Below are 22,206 nucleotides of genomic sequence, written 5' to 3'. Positions count from 1 at the left end.
TCAACCATCAGCATCAAGGTTAGCATGACTAGGACTCAAGACATAATATTTTCATTAAAATATGTGATTGCAGAGGGAGGAGAGCATAGTTTGAGAAAATGCAATGGTTTTGGATTATGGGAGATTTTAAATTGACTGTTTTTTGTCCATAGAAATGTGATCAGATATTGAACCACAGCTTCTTGGGGCTAAACACACATAGCTTCATGTATTAATACTAACAGGATAATGGGGTCTGTGATTTATCTGTCAGCCTGGAAAGTTGTTTATTTATTTATGTTTGGTGTAAGCTTTGACTTGATTTAAGTTTAGCTATAAAATGAAAACATTTGGTGTTGTTGATGTTTTGGCAATATGTAGGTCTGAGCCATAATAATACCCACACCCTGTAACAGCTCTAAATATAGCCACTCTATAAAACAGACATCTGCCCTGTATTTTGTGTTCATTATTGGTGTTGATGTAAGGTAAAGTTCATGATGTGCGTTTTTCCTCTCAGACGGCCAGCTGTTCACATGGGGCCAGAACACCAGCGGGCAGCTCGGGTTGGGGAAAGGAGAGCCCAGCAAGCTGTTCCCTCATCCTCTAAAGTCTCTGGCAGGAATTCCTTTGGCACAAATAACGGCAGGAGGAGACCACAGTTTTGCCCTCTCATTGTCTGGAGCTGTATTTGGCTGGGGCAAAAACAGAGCTGGACAACTGGGCCTTAATGATAAACAAGGTAATAATCACCTGGTTAGAAAGAACGGCGACTGTTATATGATATAATGCAGAGTGTAGAGCTTCATACAAATTATATAAATCTTTATGTAATATTGCGTGTCACATTTTTATCAATTTATTCGCATTTAAAAAAAAAAAAAGGTTTTCACAGGACTCCACATGGTATTGTGAAAAACTAAGTACACCTGTACTCTTTTGATAACATTTTAGAGGTTAAGTAACATCTAGGTACTATTAATAATTAATAATGACTGTCAAGTGTGAGTACTGCTATCAAAGCAGACGTTTTGGCAGTTTCTGATCTGAAGCATTCACGTGTTAACACAATGCCACAATCTTCCCTGGAAAGGACGTCTCAGCAAATTCACCCAAGATCAGACTGAGCAATACATAGAGAAACTGCAAAAAACCCAGCAGCTACATCTCAGATTCTAGAGGCCTCTGTTAGCAGGTAATTGTAAAGTTCATGATGGTACAAATAGAAAAGGTCTGAACAAGTGTGGCTTATTTGGAAGGGTTACCAGGAGGAAGCCTGTTCTCTCTAAAAATAACATGACAGCACAGCTTAGGTTTGAAAAGTTGCATCTGAGAAAATTGCAAGACTTCTTGAATAAAGTCCTTTGGACAGATGAGGCCGTTGGGGTGGCTGTAGTTTAGGAGGTAGAGCAGGTCATCTACTAATAGGAAGCTTCTCTTTGTATTGTGAGTGTCTGTGAATGCCACATAGAAAGCACTTAAGCATAGAATGGATGTGAATGTGTGAATGAGGCATGTTGTATAAAGTGCTTTAGTGGTCAGGTAGAGTAGAAAAGCAAGATATAAGAACTAGTTCATTTACCATTTATCATTATGCCAACGTGCAGATGTTTGGCTACAACGCACAGCACCATGTGAGGAAAAATTAAACACAGCATGTCAGCATAAACACCTGATACCATCTGTCAGCACGGTGGGGGAGGGGTGCTGATTTGGGCACCTTGGAGTCATGGAGTTGACCATGAACTCCTCTGGATACCAAAGTGTTGCAGAGTCAAACTTTAGATGTCTACCCGACATTTAAAGTTTGGCCAATACTGGGTCAGGCCACAGGACAACAGCAGCAAATCTACCGCAGAACGGTATTGTTGCCATTGTCTGTGGAACAATGGCAACGTACTTGATCACTCTCACGCTCATTTTTTGTGCTATGAGTAGTTAGAGGTCACCATTTTGGAGAAGAGATCTATTTATTAACATTTCATGGAAATGATCCTCAATATTAAATAATTAAATAATTTAATTAATTAACATATCCACGTTTAGTTTAGTTGCCATTATGGTGCTAAATCAGAATGCAAAAGTTTAAGTGTTTTCCAGCATCTTCTTAATTTGAGTGGACTCATCTGGTTGAAGTGTTTAACAGTGTGGACTTGCTTGTGTGTTGTCGCCTTCCTCAGATCGTGCCGTCCCATGCCACATCAAATTTTTGAGATCTCAGAAAGTTGTTTACATCAGCTGTGGAGATGAACATACAGCAGCCTTGACAAAGGTATGATTTAACTTTGTTGTACATGCTTTACATATGCATGTTTAATTTTGGCTATTTCTAGTAACAGATATTATGCAACCAGATATTATAAAGTCTTGTTTTGTTAGGTCGTTCTTGTTTAGCTGCTATAAAAATTGGTGGAAGAGATTTATATTATTTTATGCAACACTCTGTTAATACAGAGTTAAAAACTGAGTCTTATTCCAGCCACACGGCCTAACCCTATCTTATCTTAATCTACCATCTAATGTGTGCCATAAGTGTTTTAGTGCAAGACTATGCATAAAGTTTCCCTCTTAAATGGAAAAAAGCACGAAAAAAGTCAGTGTATTTACTCTTCCCGGCAGGATGGCGGTTTGTTTACGTTTGGTGATGGCTCGTGGGGTCAGCTGGGTCACGGTTCCACCAATAGTGAGCTTTTACCTAGACGAGTGCTGGAGCTCATGGGCACCGAGGTGTCCCAAATCGCCTGTGGCAGGTACTGTCTCTGATAAACCTACAAGGGACTTTTGTTGGTTATACCCATACAATCTCATGCAACCAAGTCAAACAACACTGGAGTAAAGTGTAATATAAACATTAGTAATAATTAAAACATATCTGCTGCAAAAACAACCGATCTAAACTGAACATGTTAAATCAGAGAGCTGTAAGGTACCTTTGATAATGTTAACTGCATATCTAATGCTGTAAATGTGTAACTATTAAAGTGGTGAATTTACTTTTTTGACTTTCTTCATTTTGTGGTTTTTCCTTTTGCCAGGCACCACACGTTGGCGTTCGTGCCTTCCTCTGGCGTGGTATATGCGTTTGGTTGTAACAGCCATGGCCAGCTGGGAACAGGAATACTGGGGGATGCCAGAAGCCCATTTCCTGTCAAGGCCAGTTTCCTGACTGGAAAATTCCATAGAAGAGGTAAGCAGAGGACTTGCCGATCAGTCCCTATATGCTTGTGACCGAACGCCTTTTTAAAAGTGCCTCATTCCCACTTCTCACGTTTGTTAGACATGTTTCCTGTTTGTGCCTTTACTGGTAACTGCGGTGGAAATCCAGGCAGGTAGCTGTGAATGTTACAGTTTTATTTGGCCTGACCATTATGGTCCTGGGAACCTTGTTTCTGATTTTTTTCTTGAAGACAATGGAGAACTTTGAGAGAATTTACAAAGTCTTAAAACAGAAAGAACAGACTGATAACGATACAGTGGGTTTTGTTAGTGTCCAGCTAGACTCTGCTGCTTCACTGTCTTGCGGAGGTATTTCTGATTTGGCTCCAGTTGCTGTTGCCAAAACAACCAAGAGGATAGTTGGTATTCAGCCGAAACAGCTTGTATTTGCACAGCAGTGTCTTCTGTTGGATTTACCAGAAATCATCCTGCAGTCTGCTTGTAATGTAGGCTAGGGGGTGTGAGTCACAGCAGAGATTTTAAAAAAAATATATTGTAAGGAGACTGCAAGAACACAATTTATTCTGCCATATATATCAAATTGAAATAGCACAAAGAAGAGCTTTTGAGCCAAATGCTTTATGATTGCTTTATGCTTCCACTGTGTATTATTCTTTATATCTTTTTTCTCAAGGTGAGGAATCATTACAGACACATGCAGTTTAAAGTGCTTTACAGTGTGAAATATATATATTTTATTCCCTGTTATTATGTTCAGTGTCTATCTCTTTTTTTATCTTTCTTAATTAGAATCAAAACAGTATACCGTGACCAAAATCATCTGTGGAGGAGACCATAGTTTCTTATTGTACTCTAATGAGCAGGTATGTGATTTCATAAAGATTAATACTAAAATATCACATTTTTTATTAAAAATATATACTTATTTCCAGTTTTACCATTGTTATTGTTTGTTTGAATTTTCATGAATTACATAAATGCTTTGTTATTTATTTTCATGTTAAAAATATAGAGAAATGTGAAACTGAAAATCAAAGATGTACTCTAAAAACCATCAGGTATTAAAAAATGATTAACCGTATGTGACACACATATGCTTCTTAGTTTCCTGCAGCACGATGTATAATTCTAAGCAATCACATCCAAAAACTCCAAGCAATCATGTCTGTGTTACTTAGGTTTAGTGTTTCACCACAGGGTGGCGTTAATGTCTCAGCTTTATCCAGTTCAGTTGATGGAACTCTGTATTTGGAGCCTTTTATCTGGTAAAAAAATTTAATTTTCAAGCAAACTGTCAGGAACGTAGGCTGATAAAGATGTAAAGCGCTTAGCCTCGGCTCGGCTGCAAATCCAAGCAAAACATTTCTATCTCAGATGTGGCCTCTTTATTTTGTCGACGCAACCCAGATCAAACTTTGCCGCACAGACTGCAAAGGACCAAAGCAAACAGTCTTCCGTGTTTGTAACAGTGCTGTTATGTGTTCTCTGTCTTCCCCTCTACAGACCTCTGTCCCCTCGGAAGACTTCAGAGTGATTAATATTGGAAAAAGTCTCTCACCAATCAATTATGAAAGTTTGAATTCGTTGAGGCTGAAACTGATGTACAACACAGACTCTAGCGTCACAAAGTAAGCCAATGATAAAAGGGTATTGCGTCAGATATTTTAGATAGAATGTAGACTCAATTATAATTGGTTTACACAAATACACACAGAGCTTAATTCACTTTAATCACTGGAAAGTCTCCCCTTGTTACATTTTCATTGTAATGTGTGTTTCGTTTACAGTGACGTCATAGTTCAGCTGTCCTCGACGGCGTGCTGGAATGCCAGCTTCTTGGACCAAAGGTGCATAGACCTCACCTGTATCAATATGAGAAATACACAAATAGTGCAGTCAGGACTTGTTTTATATTGGAGCATGGTTGCATGTATTAGTGCAAAAACCTTCAGTGGAAGACAAAACACCACTGAGCTTACATTTTTCTAAGAGCTTTTCTAAAAGCTTACAGTGCTAAGAGTATTAGTGAATCTACATAGACAAGATATTTTTTCTTTAGAAAAAGCACTTCATATAAATTAGATTTTGCTACTTTTACTTAAGTCAGACTTGTAATTTTATTTTCACCTTTAAGAAAAAGAAGACAGTGGTGACCTTGAGAAGGAAAAAAGAAACAAACATTTAACAGTTAATAAGATAAAGCACCAAAATGCGAAGTATAAAGAAGAGCTGAAATAATTAATTAAGAGGTGATAAAAATGTTTAAGTTCCCACCTTAATAGTGCAGGATATAGTCAGTATTTGCCAAACAAACCTTGAATGCGTACATACCATCTGGATGACAAGTTATGACCAGATATTTTATTCTTCGTTCTCCGTCACTGTCTGTGTTATTATTAGAAGAAGTGTTTGATTTCTACAGGTTGAAAATGTGACTGATTTAAACAAGACAGGCACAACATATTTAAAATAGTTAGTACAATTATGTGCTGCACGTGTGCCACGTCTGTATCGCTACTGTGCTGAGCCAAAAATAGCACAGCACATGCTCAGGATCTTTGGCCTTGGTTCAGGCAGGTGACAGATGGCACAAACTGCAGTCGCGCTCGACATCAAAATTGCAGTTTTTCCACTGAATGTTGCCACAGAAACTCTCCCAGTATTTTAGGACAAAAAAGGGCACCACAGTCCCAAACAAAGGTTTAAAAAAAAGGAAACAAGAAGGATCTGTAGGCGTTTTATTAGTGCAGATTCATCACAGAGTATCTTCTTAAGCCCTTCAGGTGTGTGCCATAAATGAAGTGAAGTAAGGAAACGCATGCCTTGTGATCAACTCACAAAGATGTACTTCCTCTGTCAAATACCCTCAAATCAATGCATATCATCTTATCCAGCTGATTGTCAGGCCTGGGAAAGATGCTATCTGTGTGGTTACAGAGATCTGTGCGAGTCCATCAACCTGTGTGTTGACATCATGACGTATGTAGGACAAACTAATCAGCAGATACTTATCGCGTCCTGGGAATGAGCTGTGGAGGTCACCGGGTTGGAAAAAAAGGCCTCACAGACACATGCGTGAAAAATGACCCTTTCAAAAACTGAAATGCCACAGGAGGTAAAACAAATAATAACATCCATCATAAAGTAAGTAAGTAGTGCATATGAAATACAGAAGGACAGACTTGTACTAATTGACTGACTAAATGGAAATGTTAGTTGCTGCCTTAGTTAATAACATGAAAACCTTCCCAACAAAAATGTAGCCATAAAAACTGTATTTGTATCTCCTTTTATTAGGTACAGCTGTGGGATTTGCTGCAGTTGTTCAGAGCACATCCATGCACAGGAAGTATTAGCATCACAGTTGGGACCCAAAACTGCTCAGATGGTGCTTTAAGCTCAGAGAGTTCTCGGAATTTAATGGGTCATTGCTGTGACTCTCAGTAGTTTTGTAGCACAAACCGCTGTACCATCTGCAACAGTGTTTGCTCTTTGACAAACAGTCTCCACAGGATCACGTCTGATCTGACTGAGTGCTGTAAATAGTTGCCGTTAGGGATCAGTCCACTGTGTCAGTCAGTATTTGCCTTGTTGTGCCTATAGGGAAGGAAGATGGCATTTACAGATAGCTAAAACTTTAATGCTCAGTGTCAGTGATATGTTGAGGGTTGTTTAAGGCGAAGCAGTGAATGTGTTTATCAACTGGCTCTCACTCTCATCATCTCCCAGGCAGAAGAAGAAATCTGCTTAGGGATAGACTTAAATACATTTAGGCTGCATGTATACTTAACCATTGCTTATATTGCAGTGAGTATTATCACACCTACCTAAAGGTGACTCACAGCTAACCTGCTGGATGACAGCTTGGAGTAGACCTGTGTTTAATCCAAAGCAACTTTCCATCAAAGCTTTATCACGAATTCCCTGAATATGAGCTCTGGTTTTTATCCTTTGCTGAGATCTCACTTATATCTTTCTTTTTCTGCTTTCTCTCAGTGATGATATCCATTTCAAAACCAACCCAAAGATCCCAGGCATCGATCTCCACTCTGTCAGAATGCTGTTTGAGACTCTGAGCAAACCAGCTTTCTCTGAACTCATGGAGCAGGTACTGCTTCTAACCTCCAAACCCAGTTTACTGTATGCCTCTAAGGACACGTGGTGCATGTGTTTGATAATGGCTCCTGTTGTTGTCTGACTTTCTTTATCTGACCAGAAGCATGAATAAAGAAAATAGTATACAACTTTTGGTTTACTTCAATCACCTAATCAACTACTTTTTAAGCTATTACACATAAAGTGGATTCATAAGCAATAAATGTAACGCAACTCGCACCAGACAAAGCTGGTGAGAGCTGCGAAAGATTTAGTGGCAAACAGTTAATCTCAGGAATTGAAGGAGTTCTGCATGAATCCTAATGAACCCCTGTGCCTCTGGCTGTAGATGTTGCTGCTGAAAATCAGCTGCTCACTCCAAATTAAAACCTCATTGTTTGTATGTAGGTCACCAATGTCTAAATCCATAGTGATTTTCATAGAAATTGGTATCAATGAATGTGATAGAAAGTGATTTTTGTCTGAAACACTTCGTGTTTTGGCTCCTTAATGATGCAGGTTTAATACATGCAGGGTTTGCTTTGTAACCATTCATTTGGTGGAATAAATAAAAAAAAATAAAAATAAAATAAATGTTTTGAAAGTACATCAAGTTCTGCCACAGATCCATGGCACAAAATGCAGAACTGGTTGACGACTCCTAACATTGGCGCACTAATGTTATGTTTGGGACTGAAGTGGCCTCAGTCTGATTGATGCAGGCTGAGGTCTCTTTCCCCAACCACTAAATAACCTCTCGCAAAATTTAGCAACTGGCGTTTTATTGCTGCTGCCTCGTTCATCCAGCTTGTTTGGAAATATAAAAATATCCCATCACATTCAGCTTTTAAAAACAAAACAAAACAGTAAAATCCTAATAATTCTCTGACTGCATTTTGTCTCTAACATGAATCTCCTTTCTCTGAGCAGTGTAACTAAACAGAGGGTGTAATGTCTGCGTCCTCTCTCTCCTGTTTAGGCCACCAAGAGTTTTGAGAGCCTGCTGATCCCTCAGCTGCCACGCTCCCCTCCTGATGTCGAGGCCATGAGGATCTACCTCATCTTGTCAGAGTACCCGGCCCTGCAGGACTCCAAAAACTACATCCGCCTCACTATACCCCTAGCAATGGCTATTCTGCGGCTAGATGCCAACCCCAGCAAAGTATTGGGTATTACATTTGCATGCCCACACTAAATACATTTTTTCATTCAAATTTGACTTTGGGAGATAACTAAGAACTGTGAAGCTCAGCAACTCTGTGCTATGTCCCACCATGTTAAGCTTACACTGATGTTTAGAATATATCGGTATCCTCGTCCATATCTGTGCTACGTGTGCTTCGTCAGCAAGAGATAAAAAACACCACCAGGACAACTGTATTTTCACAGCATCTTCAAACATTAGAGCCTGGCTGATATGGATTTTTGAACTCACTATTGATATTTGAGAACTAGGGGTCTTAACAGAGGTAAAGGTCAGTTACTAGCTGGTCTGCTAGTTTAGTCTTCACTCTGTGGCCACATAAATCAGTTTAATAATAATGTTTGTTTTTTTTCTTGGTGGGTCCTGAAAATTACTTTCGTGCATTTTTTTACAATATTTGGATGATATTTTATAAAATGTTGTTAACACTTTCAAAGATATTCATAGTGCTGCTGCAATAATACAGACAAGTGACAAAAGCGCTCTGGAGAAAAGTTTGTTCACCTCTGCACATGTGACCGACTGCTGCGTAAAGTAAATCCCAGATTTACCAAAACTGTTTATGCATGTCTGGTCTACACCACACAAACATACATTCACTGGCCATTTTATTAGTTACACCTTAGACCCCTTTTTGCTATCAGAACTGCTTTAATTCTTCATGGCATCGATTTAACAAGGTGCTGGAAACATTCCTCAGATTTTGGTCCTCATTGACACGGTAATGTCACACAGTTTCTGCAGATTTGACCATGATGCAAATCTCTCATTCCATCACATCGCAAATGTGCTCTGAGATTTGGACTGTGGAGTCCATTTGAGTGCAGTGAAATCACTGCTATGATCGAAAAACCCGCCTGAGATGATTTGACATTTGTGACGTGATGCGTTATCCTGCTGCTTCCTGTCATAAAGGGATGGACATTATCAGCAACAATATTCGGGTATGCTGTGGGCTTTAAACTATGCTCAAATGGTGCTAACTGTCCCACAGTGTGCCAAGAAAATGTGCCCTACACCACCACCCTGAACTGTCAATACAAGGCAGGATGGAGCCACGATTTCATGTTGTTCATGCCAAATTTGAACCCTACCATCTGAATGTCACAGCAGAAATGGAGATTCATCAGGCCAGGCAACGTGTTTACAGTCTTCTGTCTGAGCCTGTGTGAACTGTGGTCTCAATTTCCTGTTCTTAACTCTCATGAGTAGCAACTGGTGTGTTCTTCTGCTGTTGTAGCCCATTTTCTTCCAGGTCTGACATATTGTGAGTTCACAGATGCTTTTTTGCATACCTTGGTTGTAACGAGTGGTTATTTCAGTTCTTGTTCCTTTATTGTCAGCTCGAAGCAGTCTTGCCATTCTGCTCTTTGGTCTTTGGCAGCAAAACATTTTCATCCAGAGAACTGCTGCTCAGTGGATGGTTTCTCCTTCTCAGGCCATTTTGTGTAAACCCTGAAGATGGTTATATGGGAAATTCAAATTATATCAGCAGTTTTCGAAATACTCACACCAGCCTATCTAGCACCAACAACCACGCCACGTCCAGAGTCACTTAAATCATCTTTCTTCCCCATTCAGTGCTCAGTTTGAACTTGCGTACATCCCTAAATGCATTTAGTTACTGCCCTGTGGTTGGCTAATAAGATATTTGTGTTAACAAGTGGTTGAACAGGTGTATCTAATGAAGTGGCTTTAAATTATTTAAGTGCTAAAACAGAAGCATTGTTTTTGTGTAATTCCTGAAATTCCAATACATCATAGAAGAAACTGACAACCTCAGTGCTACTTGAGTCGTCCATAAAATATCATGGTGTATTTGGTTGAGGTAATTTATTTTCCTCTCCTTTTTGGATCTCTGCAGACAACTGGTGGTGTTTCGTGGACGGCAGCGTGTTCACCCGAATGGTCGACATGTACAAGAGCATTGTTGTCTTTATGCTAACAGGAGGCAAGACGGTGCTCGTGCCCATGTTCTATGAGAACTATTTTCTTGCTACTCTTCGGCTGCTGGAAAAGCTCCACAAGGTATCCACAAACGACACTCGCTGTTCTCAGCTGTGCTTGTTCGGCAATACAATCCAAGAAGGAAGTGTTTGTGTCACGGTCAGATGGTTCTCGGTAATCTGTAGTCTGCTGCGTACTGTGACATTTCCTGGAGATCAGCCAGGTTTTTGTTCCATGTTACCAGGTAAACTTGAAGGCACAACACGTGGAGTACAACCGCTTTTACATCCCAGACATCACCAGCCTCGTGGACATCCAGGAAGACTACCTCAAATGGTTTCTGAGTAAAGCTGAGATTGTGAGTACTGAGTTTGGGATAGGTTTCACTGCTCGAGCGTGGAGTTATTTGTGAATGCCCGTGGAAGGCATCTGTGTTTGTCAGGTCTGTTTGTCTCTTCTTGCTGCCCACTCGTTTCATAAACAACACTCGGGCACTGGAAGGAATTTAAAAATCTCTTCATTTCTACTTTTAAATGTCTTTTTATTTTTCAAGTGTCAGGTTTGATCAGTTGACTTTTCTTTCTTTCTCATTTTTAGAAAGTGGGATCATCCCCTTCACAGGTAGTTGAATTAAAGACTCAGTTATTAAGCATAATAGATAAATGTGATTCATTTAAATGGTGATGGTTTATTAAGCATTTATTCTGTTTTCCCTGCAGAGTGACTTTCCCGCAGTAAACCTATGTGCCTACCCGTTCATACTGAACGCAAAAGCCAAGACAACCATGCTGCAAACTGATGCTGAACTGCAAATGCAGGTACCCGCTGCTGACAGACTTTTGTGTCAGCAAATGTTTCTTAATTGTTCTCGTTCTCATGTGAACATTGTTTTATCCATTTCTCTCCACCTGTGTCTGTTACCAAGATGGCAGTAAGCGGTGCAAACCTACACAATGTCTTTATGCTGCTCACACTGGAACCCCACCTCGCTAGGAACCCTTACCTGGTGCTCCATGTGCGCAGGAGCCATTTAGTAAGCGACACACTACGCGAGCTCACCATGTACTCTGACGTGGACCTCAAGAAACCACTCAAGGTGAGAGGCTGCCCTCACCGGAGGCGTAACTTGGACAAAGCGAAGATTTGTTTTTGTTTTTCTCTGGACTATATGTTGGCCCTGCTCATCTGCTTCTTCCTCCCTCCAGGTGATCTTTGATGGAGAGGAGGCCGTAGACGCAGGTGGCGTAACTAAAGAGTTCTTCCTGCTGCTGTTGAAGGAGCTGATGGATCCCGTGTACGGGATGTTCACTCATTACAAAGAGTCCAACCTGCTCTGGTTCTCAGATAAAGTGAGTTTCCCTGGTTGACAGTTAACAGGCAGTGGAATTAGTATGTTAAAGTATTTATCGAGTATATTTAAATATAATTAAGTCTAATTTTAGCATATTACCTTCAACTTGAAACATTACGGTGAGCCACACTGCTGCAGACAGTTAAACATGAAGCTCTTTTCCAACTGCTGCACCTGCTGTGAACAGGTTTTAATGAATGAGTAGTTGCAATGTCTTCAAATAGGAAACTTCATCTTTTGAGATGGTTATCCAGAAGAAAAATGATACTTAATCCGGAGACTGTGTTTTAAATCATCGGAGACAGCTTATTTATTTATTTAGTTTATGGATAATTTAGAAACACACAACTGTTTAAGTAACTTTGGATATGAACTAAAATCATCAGTTAATTCCTAATGCACAACAGTGTAGCACACCTAATCCATGCTTTACAGGGGTTACTGCATTTCAGTCACAAAGCTGAAAGCTACATACAGTGGTCCACTTTTTTTTCTACCTCTGAAAGAAAAAGGAAAATGCTGTGACTCTGCAGACTGAAACATATTTGGACTTGCTGACAATAAGCAGCCTGTGCTGTTGGCTTTTAGCTCAGCTGTTTTCTGGGAAGTAAAGCGTTTAGGCTAATAATGATATTGTGAGATCTCAGTGACGTCAGAAAAGAAAGAAGATTTAAGTAATTAGTAAGCATACTGCTCCTGTGCTGTGTGTGTAAATTGCACTCAGCCTTGCTTTAGGTTTGAAGCCTCTTGTGCGGGCTGTATGGGCTCCAGCCTAATTTGCCCCTTGGAGATAATGTCTCTTTGACATGCGCAGGATGGACGAGCCATATCTGTTGCTCAAAAAGAGAAGTCAGTGTTTCAATAAATCCACTGACCTTTTCCTTTTAGTTCGAAGCCTTTCAGCTTTCTTTTGTCGTTTTTTTTTTTTTTTTTTTTTGGACTAAAGAGCAGTCGGCCTATAATGGATTACCCGAATGTGGACTGGCAGTTGTTTGACTGCTGCTGTGTTTTCTAAGAAGAAGAGCTGCTGTTTCTGCAGTTATACACAGAGATGCTGTATGTCAGTGAGAACACTAAGGTTTACAAAACACTCACCTCTATAAGGGAGCTCGTCCCTCAGCCTTGACCGTCATACTGACTGAGATTGGAAACAACATAATATTAGCTCTGTTCAGTCAGTAACCTCTCTGTCATTCAAATTAAGGTCGAAATCACCCCTCCCCCCCCTTTTTTAAAACTAACTCTTTGTAAAATTATTAAGTAAAAAAGTAAAAGGTATTTGCATGAGAGTAGCATTTATTTTATATAGTCCAAGATTCATTTTCAGGCACATAATTATAACACACAGTTGCAGCCATAGTGATAATCTAGAAGATGTCAAGATTTTCTTTTGGAGTGAGACAGAAGGACATGATTATAAATGAGTACACCAAAGGGACATCTCAGGTTGAGTGGAGACAAGAGATGGTTTGGACATGTGCAGAGAAGATTCGTGGATGTAGTGAAGGAGGACATGCAGAGGGTTGGAGTGACAGAGGAGGATGTCAGGGATAGAGTGAGATGGACGAAGATGATCTGGTGTGGCGAGTTGCACTCGAGGGGTGGTGTTGCTAGTTTCAGGATCCACCATGTTGTTCCAGAATATCTCAACTATTCGGTAGGTTAATGGTTGGTGTATTTGTAGGCACATACTTAGCGATCATTGGACGAATCCCACTGGTGATCTACTGACCAGTTGTCTGTTTCAATTCAAACAACTGTCATGGCTGCCATAGCCTCTACAGACTGTCTTGTGTAGATGAGTTAGTGAAACAGCTTGTTCAGCTGTCTTGTGTTTTTGTGCCTTGTGATACAACATACAGTCTCTTTCTTGCACGAGGGTGTAACCATTGACATCCTCACATCTGTCCATTGCCAGTTTTTTCATTTTGTACAAATCTGACTAACTCTTCCAAGTTTTATCTTTTTTTTCCCTTCTCTTCAGCGTCTTTATACTCATCATAAAAATTCCCTTTTAGCACACAAACACAAACAGTTTTCCTTGTTACTAAAACTGATTCTTAAGTGTGATTTCACTAACTCATCTACACAATTTTGTAGAGGTAATAGAAGCTTTGGCAGTTGTTTGCCTTAAATGACAACTTTAATCTCCATATTTTGCATTTATTCTATCCTTATGATAGCATATTTACCTCGAAGCTCTGATACCTTAGAGTTAAGAAGAAAGGTACCTTTTTCATATTTGTATAGTTCTGTAAGTGTGAATTTACTGCTGGTGTACCATATAACATTTTTCAGCTCGTGGGATGTGAGAAATTGTCGAGTTACGTTGAGCCAGCTGACACGATGCCACCAAAGAATCTGCTCAGATTTCAGCCACAGAGAAGTGGTAAAAGAAAGGCAACAGGAAAATAATGTTTCTGCGTGCATCTCCAGTGTTTTGTAGAGCAGAACTGGTTCCACCTGATCGGGATCATCTGCGGTCTGGCCATCTATAACGCCACAGTGGTGGACCTCCACTTCCCCCTGGCTCTCTACAAGAAGCTGCTCGAGGTGTCACCCACGCTGGAGGACTTCAAAGAGCTCTCACCCACCGAAGCCCGGTAAACATGGGACATTGCAACTCACCATTTATTTTTAATTCATTTTTTTAATCTATATATTTATTTATATATAGGGGTTAATCTGTACTCTGAGTTGGTAAAGACTTAAAATAATGAATGAAAGAATTCAATTTTTGATCAAACTTAGCAGAACAGCCTTTAAGTTTTAAGAAATGACATGACATCCTTAAAGCATAAAGAGAGATAACTGTGGGATTAGTGGACTTCCAGAGGAATAGGATGCAACTGAAGAAACCTCTTAGATGAGAGGTCTTCAAAACTCAAGTCAAGTTCTCTTTCAAGATCCTTCAACTACCACGACCTGAATGACTGAGGACCTACACAAACAATAGGAAGAAAGATCTCACCAAAAGTGATGTTTGCATGCAAGCAAGGTATGTTTGGGGAACAAGTGGAACCCCCAAATATAGCAATGGAAGCGGTCAGTTTGTTATTGGGTTCCTAAAACCTTCCATAAAAAATTATGCAGTCTGAAGCAAAAGAAAAAAAAGGTGAGGCATGACATCTGGCACATTGGTCCATAATGTTGGGATAAATTCTTGATAAATAAGATCTTGAAAAGTGGATTCTATATCTTAAACAGTGTAATAAATCTTGCCCTTAATAGGTGATGGAGAGTAGATTAGAGAGGCAGGTGAAGAAAAGGAAGAGCAAGATTGAATCTCAAGTCTACACCATAGTAACTCAGGCGAGTGAAGCCGGTCGATAAATGTATGAATATGTGAAGACCGATATATAAAACATGTAAATTGTTCTAATAAAGAAAGTCCCAATCTGGGGGCTTTACTGTCCCACAGAAACAAAGAAATAAATTGGTGCAATGATTTTAAAAAATGCCTGGAATAAAATAAGATTATGACTCCATTAATTTTAACCTATTAGCAAGAAGAGAAGAAAGTCTGGACACCCAGGGCTGTCAGAGTAAAGTGATGACGATATCTCAGCCTTGGGCCAGCGACTTGAAATAGTCCTCCTTTAGAAGGATGTTTACCTTCATCGGGGTTAGGATCAAATCTGCACCCGGATGCCAAATCCGTGTGCCACTTGTTTACATAACCAGTGTTTTTGCTTTTCAGAGTAGCAGTGAGATTGTTTGCCACTTCATTGAATTTAGAGCAGGAACGGTCAGCATTTCCGTTCAGCCTAATTGTCTCCAGTCAACTATTGATTTTGCGATTATCCATTGAATGTGATTACAGATAAGTACTGGCTGCAGCAGCCTGTTGCTCTCGAGACAACACCATCTTAAAGGACACTACATCTTAAAATGTTTGTTCTTATTATTTTGTCTGTCTTTTTGAGCCGTTCAGCTTCAACAGGCTAAAGGCAGCACAGTGGAGACATCACACAGATAAGAAGCAGACACCAGCTCTGCTTTCTGATAAAACATTGTTTGATATTTTCTTTGTACTGTGACCTCAGCCGAGTAACTCGGGTCAAATTGAAAAACAATAATAATATATCCCCTTTGGCTAATTAGCATTTCCGTTGGCAGCCCATTTGTCCTTCCTGTTATTGGTGGTTATAACATCTAGCATTTTCTTTTCAGGAAAACTAACACAACACTCCCTGTGAGTCATTTCCTATTATTAATAATTCACCTCTAATCTGACAGAGCCTGTGTTCACGATTTGTTTGATCTATGGAGCTGCTGGAGCAGCACGGCTGATCCCTGGTTTTTCAATGTAAAGGTCAAACGTGGATAGAGTTGAGAGTTAAATACAAGTATAACACCAAAGAGCTGCAGGTGTTACTGACAAGTTCTGTATTACTACAGCTCTCAGCAGTGACTATAACACTGCGTGTAACACCATAATACAGTTTTAACTTTCCTTGTTTTGCTCTGTCTGCTGATCAAATGGCAGTTTGAGTTTTCTGTGTTGGTTTTTATGAGTTGATTTCTTTGTTTCTCCAGGAGTTTACAACAGCTTTTAGACTATGAAGGAAGTGACGTGGAGGAGACGTTTCTTCTCAACTTTGCTGTAAGTGTAACTTTTTATTTGTTGATTTTTATGCCACGTGTGTGAAAAAGGCTGGTGTTATTCTTTATTTTGTTTATTGTTAATATGTTCCTTGAAGTTCTACGTTACAGAATGACTCACGACCGTTCGTTCTTACTTAATCTGTCCATTAATGCGGGCTGTCGGTATCCCAGCTGTCATAGGGTGGAAGGAGGGGTTAGACCCTGGACAGGTCACCAGTGAATTGCGGGGATAACAAAGAGTGACAGAAAACCACTCACACTCATTATCACACCTGTGGCCAATTTTGCATTTTTTTTGTTGCTAACTTAGCTGATGTTTTATGAGTTGACCTGAACACTGATGTAGTGCAGGAAATAATTATTTGATCCCCTGTTAAATGTATTACTTTGATCCAGAAACAACACGTTACATAAAAGTTATAAATTGATTTGCATGTCACTGAGTGAACCCCAAGCAAAACATGACTCAGTACCTGGTGGAGAAACCCTTGTTGGTGAGCAGAGCAGTAAGATGTTTCTTGTATTTTTTTTACGTGATTTTCCACACAACTGAGGTCTGGAGACCGGCCTTAATGTGCTTCTTTAGCCTCTTTTGTCGCCTTGGTGGTATATTTTGGGTCATTATCGTGCTGGAAGACCCATTCATGACCCATCTTCAGTGTTCTGGCTGAGCGACAGAGGCTATATTTTACGTTACATGGCCACATGGCCCCTCATTGTGTTGAAGTCGTCCTGTCCTTAGCAGAAAAACAGCCCCAAAGCATAATGGTTTAACCTCCCTGCTTGACTATGTGGATGGTGTTCATACTCAAAGAATCTCTTATTTCAAGTGAAGTTGATGTTAAAGAGTCTGATTTTTGGTTTCGTCTAACCGCGGCATTTTCTCCCAAGCCTTCTCTGAATCGTTTAGATGCTCATTGGCAAACTTAAGACTGGCCTTTACATGTGCCATCTTGAACACTTCATAGGTGGTGAAAGACTTTCAGTCCATTACAACGTAGCATATTACCAATGGTGTTCTTTGTCCTGTCTGCCAGTTTGGGGGTGATGCGTCACCCTCATCCCATAGGGCAGGCTTTTCATGGTGATCAGTTTATATTTCTTGCATTTCCAAATAATCACACCAGCACTGTCACCTTCTCTCCAAGCTTCTTGCTAATGGTCTTGTGGCCCATTCCAGCCTTGTGCAGGTCTACAATCTTGTCCCTGATGTCCTTTGATGGCTCTTTGGTCTCCCTCAAGGTGGTGATGGAGAGGTTAGAATGGAAGAAATTGATATTGTGGACACGTGTGCTTTATATACATAACGAGTTCGGATCAGGAGTCTCTGTAATTGATTGACTGATACATTTTAATCTATGTGCCACACAGGCACTAGGATCTTCACTAGGGTCAATACAAAGAACCTTGCGACGACTGATTTGGCACTATATAAATAAGATAGAATTGAATTGAATTGAACCTCTGGCTTCTTCAATGTGGGGTTGACTGAAAATGAAGTACAGCATATGTTAAGGGCTCCTTGGTTGTAAAGGTCTGTGATACAGAAGAAGGGCCTAAAACAGTCTTTGATTGCAGAGGAAAATATGTGTGTGTGTCTGGGTTTAGCTGACAGATGGTTTTGGTGTTTGGAAAAAAAACAAAACAAAACTGGAGCATCACAGGACTTCTTTAGCTTTAAAATGTTAAAAAATAAAGCTGCAATCATCTCGTGCGGCTTGTGCACTTTTGCAATGTAAAAAAACTCCACAGTGAGTCTGTTTGTTGTGCTCATGTCTTAGATCACCAGGGAGAACTACGGGATGACAGAAGTCAAGGAGCTGATTCCCGGAGGAGAGAGCGTCGCTGTGGACAAAAACAACAGGTTTGGTGACTCGACAAATCAAAAAAACGCACACTGAAAATTTAAGCTGACTTTTCAGCACATTTCAGTCAGTATTTCAGGAGGCAGATATACTTGGGCAGGATAATAACCCCAAGTTGCTCTCCCATGCATCCATATGAATGTGAATGTGTGTCAATGTTAGATAGAAAGCACTTGTATAGGAAAGCATAGAAAAAAGTACTTGTGTGAATGGGTGTGAATGAGTGAAGCTATATAAAAAGCACTTTGAGTTCTCAGAGTAGAAAAGCTCTATATAAGAACCAGCCCATTTACCAGATTAGATTTAATTTCATGAACGTTTCCATTTTTTCAATGCTATACGCTCTGTCCTCTCTGAAGGAAGAAGCAACAACTGTGAGATTTTACTTTTTTTTTTTCCCCGCACAGAGATTATAATACGCTCATAGAGCCAGCAGCTTGTGTCCCATTGTTGGAGCTGAAGGCCACGATCTGTGCTGAACACACAGACACAGTTTTTTAGATTCACTCACACCGTGCTATTGCGCCTCATTTCTAGCTGCTGTCCTTGTGCCAGTGGCACTGATTACAGCATTATGTGAAGGAGTCCTCAGAGAGAGAGCGTTTGGGGGCGGCGGTGTCAACATGTCTGGCTGCTGGTACTGAACAGATGGCGAGAGCAGCAGTAACACAAATTGTTTCTCCAAAATCCCTTCGACACTCAGATATGGAACTATAACAAGAGGAATATTAGATTGTGGTGTTAAAGCAGCATCTCATACCGCACATGTTTTATTTTGATACTGAAGGTTACTGATGAATCCTGCCTTTGTTTTTGTTTTGTTTTGTGTTGTGTGAGACAAGTTTGGTGTTTGCAGGGCTTTGTGACCTCTGTGGGTGTGACTTGCTTGGCTGGGAAGACTGTAGCATTGGTCTGAAGCCTGTATTTATTAGCTTGTTGACGTGAAGCAGTTGTGTGCGTGTGTGTGCGTGTCTGTGCTCTGGTTTCCTATATGAGAAGACCTGCTTGTGTATTTCTCTCAAATTTCAGGAGCATGTTGGTCGTTCTGTTGGTACCTTCCCTGTTTGAACGGGGGTTTGTGGCAGCAGCTGCTACACAGAGTCCTCGCTTTCTAAATGAAACGACATCATTACTTTCTGTGTGTGTGATCGGGGAAAAAGGTTTTAAAACTCTGGCGTCTCTCTTTTTCTTCTTTCTTGGAGTGATTGCTCGAGGATTGCGCTTTCCTGAACGTTTGAGTTAAAGTAACCGGTTTCTTCTGAATCACCGACATCTGATTCACTTTGGGATTTTTAACCTGTTATTTTGAATCTGTTAAGATGCTGTTATGCACCTTGTGTGGTTGGCTTGGGGTTTCCTGTTGTTGTAGCTGAGTACATGTCTTAGACAAAGATAGCCTGAGTGAATATAAAATGTATTTATTACGGGGGAAAAAAGTTCTTAAAACCTAATTGCTCCCTAAAACCAATAACTAGTTGTATTACCAGTTAATAGTTATTAACGCTTGTGCAATCAAGTGTTTGTAATTACTGGCAGTGAGTGTTTCACATCACTGTGGAGGAATTTTGCAGAACTGTTTTAATTCAGCCACACTGGAGGGTTTGTGAATGGCCTGTTCAAAGGACACGACAAAGCATCTCAATCAGACTTAAGTCTGACTTTGACTAGTGATGGAAAGTGACAAATATGTTCTGCTTTCTTCTCCCTTTTGTCTTTGACATGTTTGATAAATGCATGGATGTCTATCACTGACTTTAGTGCAGTAGTTGCTCAGCCCAAACTAAAGCTTTCCATTGGTTTCCCAAATTTAAAAATAATGTTGAAGCTGCACATTCCTCTCCTTCAGTACAGTAATTTTACTTTTAAGCATTCATTTCAACATTTAACCACGATGTAGAGGTCTTAAAATAGATAAATGGTAGGAACTCCGTTTTAAATAGAAGTCTTTCAGGGGATTTATTCAGCATTTCGTGTCCTGCTTCTGTAGTTTAGCTTGGCACAGTGAAAACAAATCTGTTTTAGTATTTACACATATATTGATGCACTCACAGGTGGCTCCAGCACAGATGAAGAGATTAGAGGTTTAATCTACCTAAGCAACTTCTGCGCTAAGACCTCACAGAGGTGTAAACAAAATTAGAGCGGGCTGGATGAAGAGGACGTTGATGAGTTCCAAGCAGGTTTCAAGAAACAAACCAAAAAAAGCTTTGAACAGACGGCTCAGACAATGTGAACACACTCGGATTCAGACACAATGAGAGAGGAAGAGAGTGTTTATAGTCCCACTTTGACATCTGAATAAATGTGCTCATTTTCTGCATGTTTACTGAACCTGTGTGTGCGTGTGCGTGTGTGTGTGTGTTTCAGGAAGGAGTTTGTGGAGGCCTACCTGCGCTACGTGTTCTCAGACTCCGTGGGGGAGCAGTACTCTGCCTTCTCCGCTGGTTTCCTGAAGGTGTGTGGTGGTGAGATCCTGTCTCTGTTCCAGCCCTCCGAGCTGATGGCCATGGTGGTCGGCAATAATAACTACAACTGGGAGGAGATGGAGAAGGTCAGTGTGTGGTTTAATCATCTGCAAATGTACTCCGACTGCTCTGATCAACTTTCCAGCTCAGGGTCAGCAAAGCCTCTCCTCACTGTGTGTGTTTTTCTTTTTTTGTTGTTTTTACAGTTTTACAGGTATGTGCAAATCTCATTGTTGGATTAAAATCTTGAATCCCCTGCAGCACCAGTGTTTGCAGACCACTAGTTTATATGTGAAAGATTTGTTCAGATGTTGCATTTAAATAAAACAAAAAAACAAAAAAAAAACAAACCTAAAATCCTTGTCATCGACCACAGGAAAGAATGATGTAGTTTTTAGCATTGTGTTTATATATTCAGGGAACTGCCTCACTCAAAATAACCACTGCAGCCATGCCTGCGGCTCTACATACCATCTTACTGGATGCAAAAGAAAAAATGGAACAATAAGTATAAATTCTGCAGTGCTAAAGCAACAAAAAAACTGAGTTTGAGGCAGTATTAGCAAGTTAGAAATCAAACTTCAGGAGATATTTTTGTAGCGTGCTATTCCAGTGTCATACGGTCATTTGAGAGTGTCCTGAAACATCCATCCCGCCTGCACCACTTTGTTTGAATCCAAAACTCATAAATACACTTGTAGAAATGTGCAATTTTTAAGAGAATCAACTTCAATGAATGCCCATTGAAGTTGAAGGATTGTGTGGGATGATGGGTTTTTACTTGGTTTTTACTTGTGTACATATATTTACTTTATATACATATTATTTTCAAATGTTTGCACTGATACGACTGCATCAAAATTCATTGCACATGTGCAATGATAATAAATAATTTATAGATTTAGTTTACTTTTGAATGTTTCAGCTGTTTTTAGTTTAACAATCTTACATATTGCACCTTTAGTTGCAAAATACTGAAACGTGTATTATGTTGTCGGAAATATTCTAAATAAATATTCACAAATCATCATATTAGGTAAGTTAAAATTTAGACTGGATGGTGAAGCTGCTGGAGCTGAAGATGAGAAAACTGTAGATAAATCTGAGCTTTTCTGAAAGGCTCGTTCTCGTGTTTTTCGTGTTATTCCTGCCAGATGTTGAAAAGGCACACCTCTGGATCATTTAATATGGAGGCGAATAAATGATTTAGAAACTCCGCTCTTGTGGGTTGTTGTGACATTTGACTTGCTTTGCAGCTCTGGATGTGATCATAAACGGTATGAGCTGGCACAGTTCTTCACATATTTTACCCATGACTTTATCTCTTGTGTCCAGAGGTCCTTTTTGTGCAGATTACAACATCTGCACAGCAGATTGTTTTGTCAGATGTCAAAAAACTGGGAAACTGATATGCTTTTTTTAGGCCAGTAGTTGCAAAAATCACCCAGATTGTTGCACGTCTCTGAGGACTTTATTTCCTGACTGATAATGAACTAACATGTTTTCCATAAATCA

The 22,206-nt window shown here is 40.0% G+C and overlaps 1 protein-coding gene across 1 annotated transcript in view; it reads left to right on the top strand.

Annotated features, from left to right (window-relative positions):
• Positions 1–22,206, top strand: part of herc3 (HECT and RLD domain containing E3 ubiquitin protein ligase 3) — a 34,462-nt gene that overhangs the window by 7,659 nt on the left and 4,597 nt on the right. Inside the window, exons 5-23 of the mRNA XM_063476126.1 lie at positions 500–721; positions 2,160–2,251; positions 2,599–2,729; positions 3,015–3,166; positions 3,946–4,019; positions 4,660–4,784; positions 4,944–5,003; positions 7,153–7,264; positions 8,231–8,420; positions 10,320–10,483; positions 10,647–10,760; positions 11,000–11,023; positions 11,122–11,220; positions 11,328–11,498; positions 11,608–11,751; positions 14,190–14,356; positions 16,293–16,359; positions 18,143–18,225; positions 20,594–20,777. Of these exons, the coding sequence (XP_063332196.1) occupies positions 500–721; positions 2,160–2,251; positions 2,599–2,729; positions 3,015–3,166; positions 3,946–4,019; positions 4,660–4,784; positions 4,944–5,003; positions 7,153–7,264; positions 8,231–8,420; positions 10,320–10,483; positions 10,647–10,760; positions 11,000–11,023; positions 11,122–11,220; positions 11,328–11,498; positions 11,608–11,751; positions 14,190–14,356; positions 16,293–16,359; positions 18,143–18,225; positions 20,594–20,777 (2,375 nt within the window). The remainder of the gene's footprint in view (positions 1–499; positions 722–2,159; positions 2,252–2,598; positions 2,730–3,014; positions 3,167–3,945; positions 4,020–4,659; positions 4,785–4,943; positions 5,004–7,152; positions 7,265–8,230; positions 8,421–10,319; positions 10,484–10,646; positions 10,761–10,999; positions 11,024–11,121; positions 11,221–11,327; positions 11,499–11,607; positions 11,752–14,189; positions 14,357–16,292; positions 16,360–18,142; positions 18,226–20,593; positions 20,778–22,206) is intronic.

This window comes from Pelmatolapia mariae, linkage group LG6 (assembly GCF_036321145.2).
Source record: "Pelmatolapia mariae isolate MD_Pm_ZW linkage group LG6, Pm_UMD_F_2, whole genome shotgun sequence".
NCBI classification, from domain to species: Eukaryota; Metazoa; Chordata; class Actinopteri; order Cichliformes; family Cichlidae; genus Pelmatolapia; species Pelmatolapia mariae.
The sequence above is the reverse complement of the archived record's forward strand: the minus strand, read 5'-3'. Positions and strand labels throughout refer to the sequence as shown.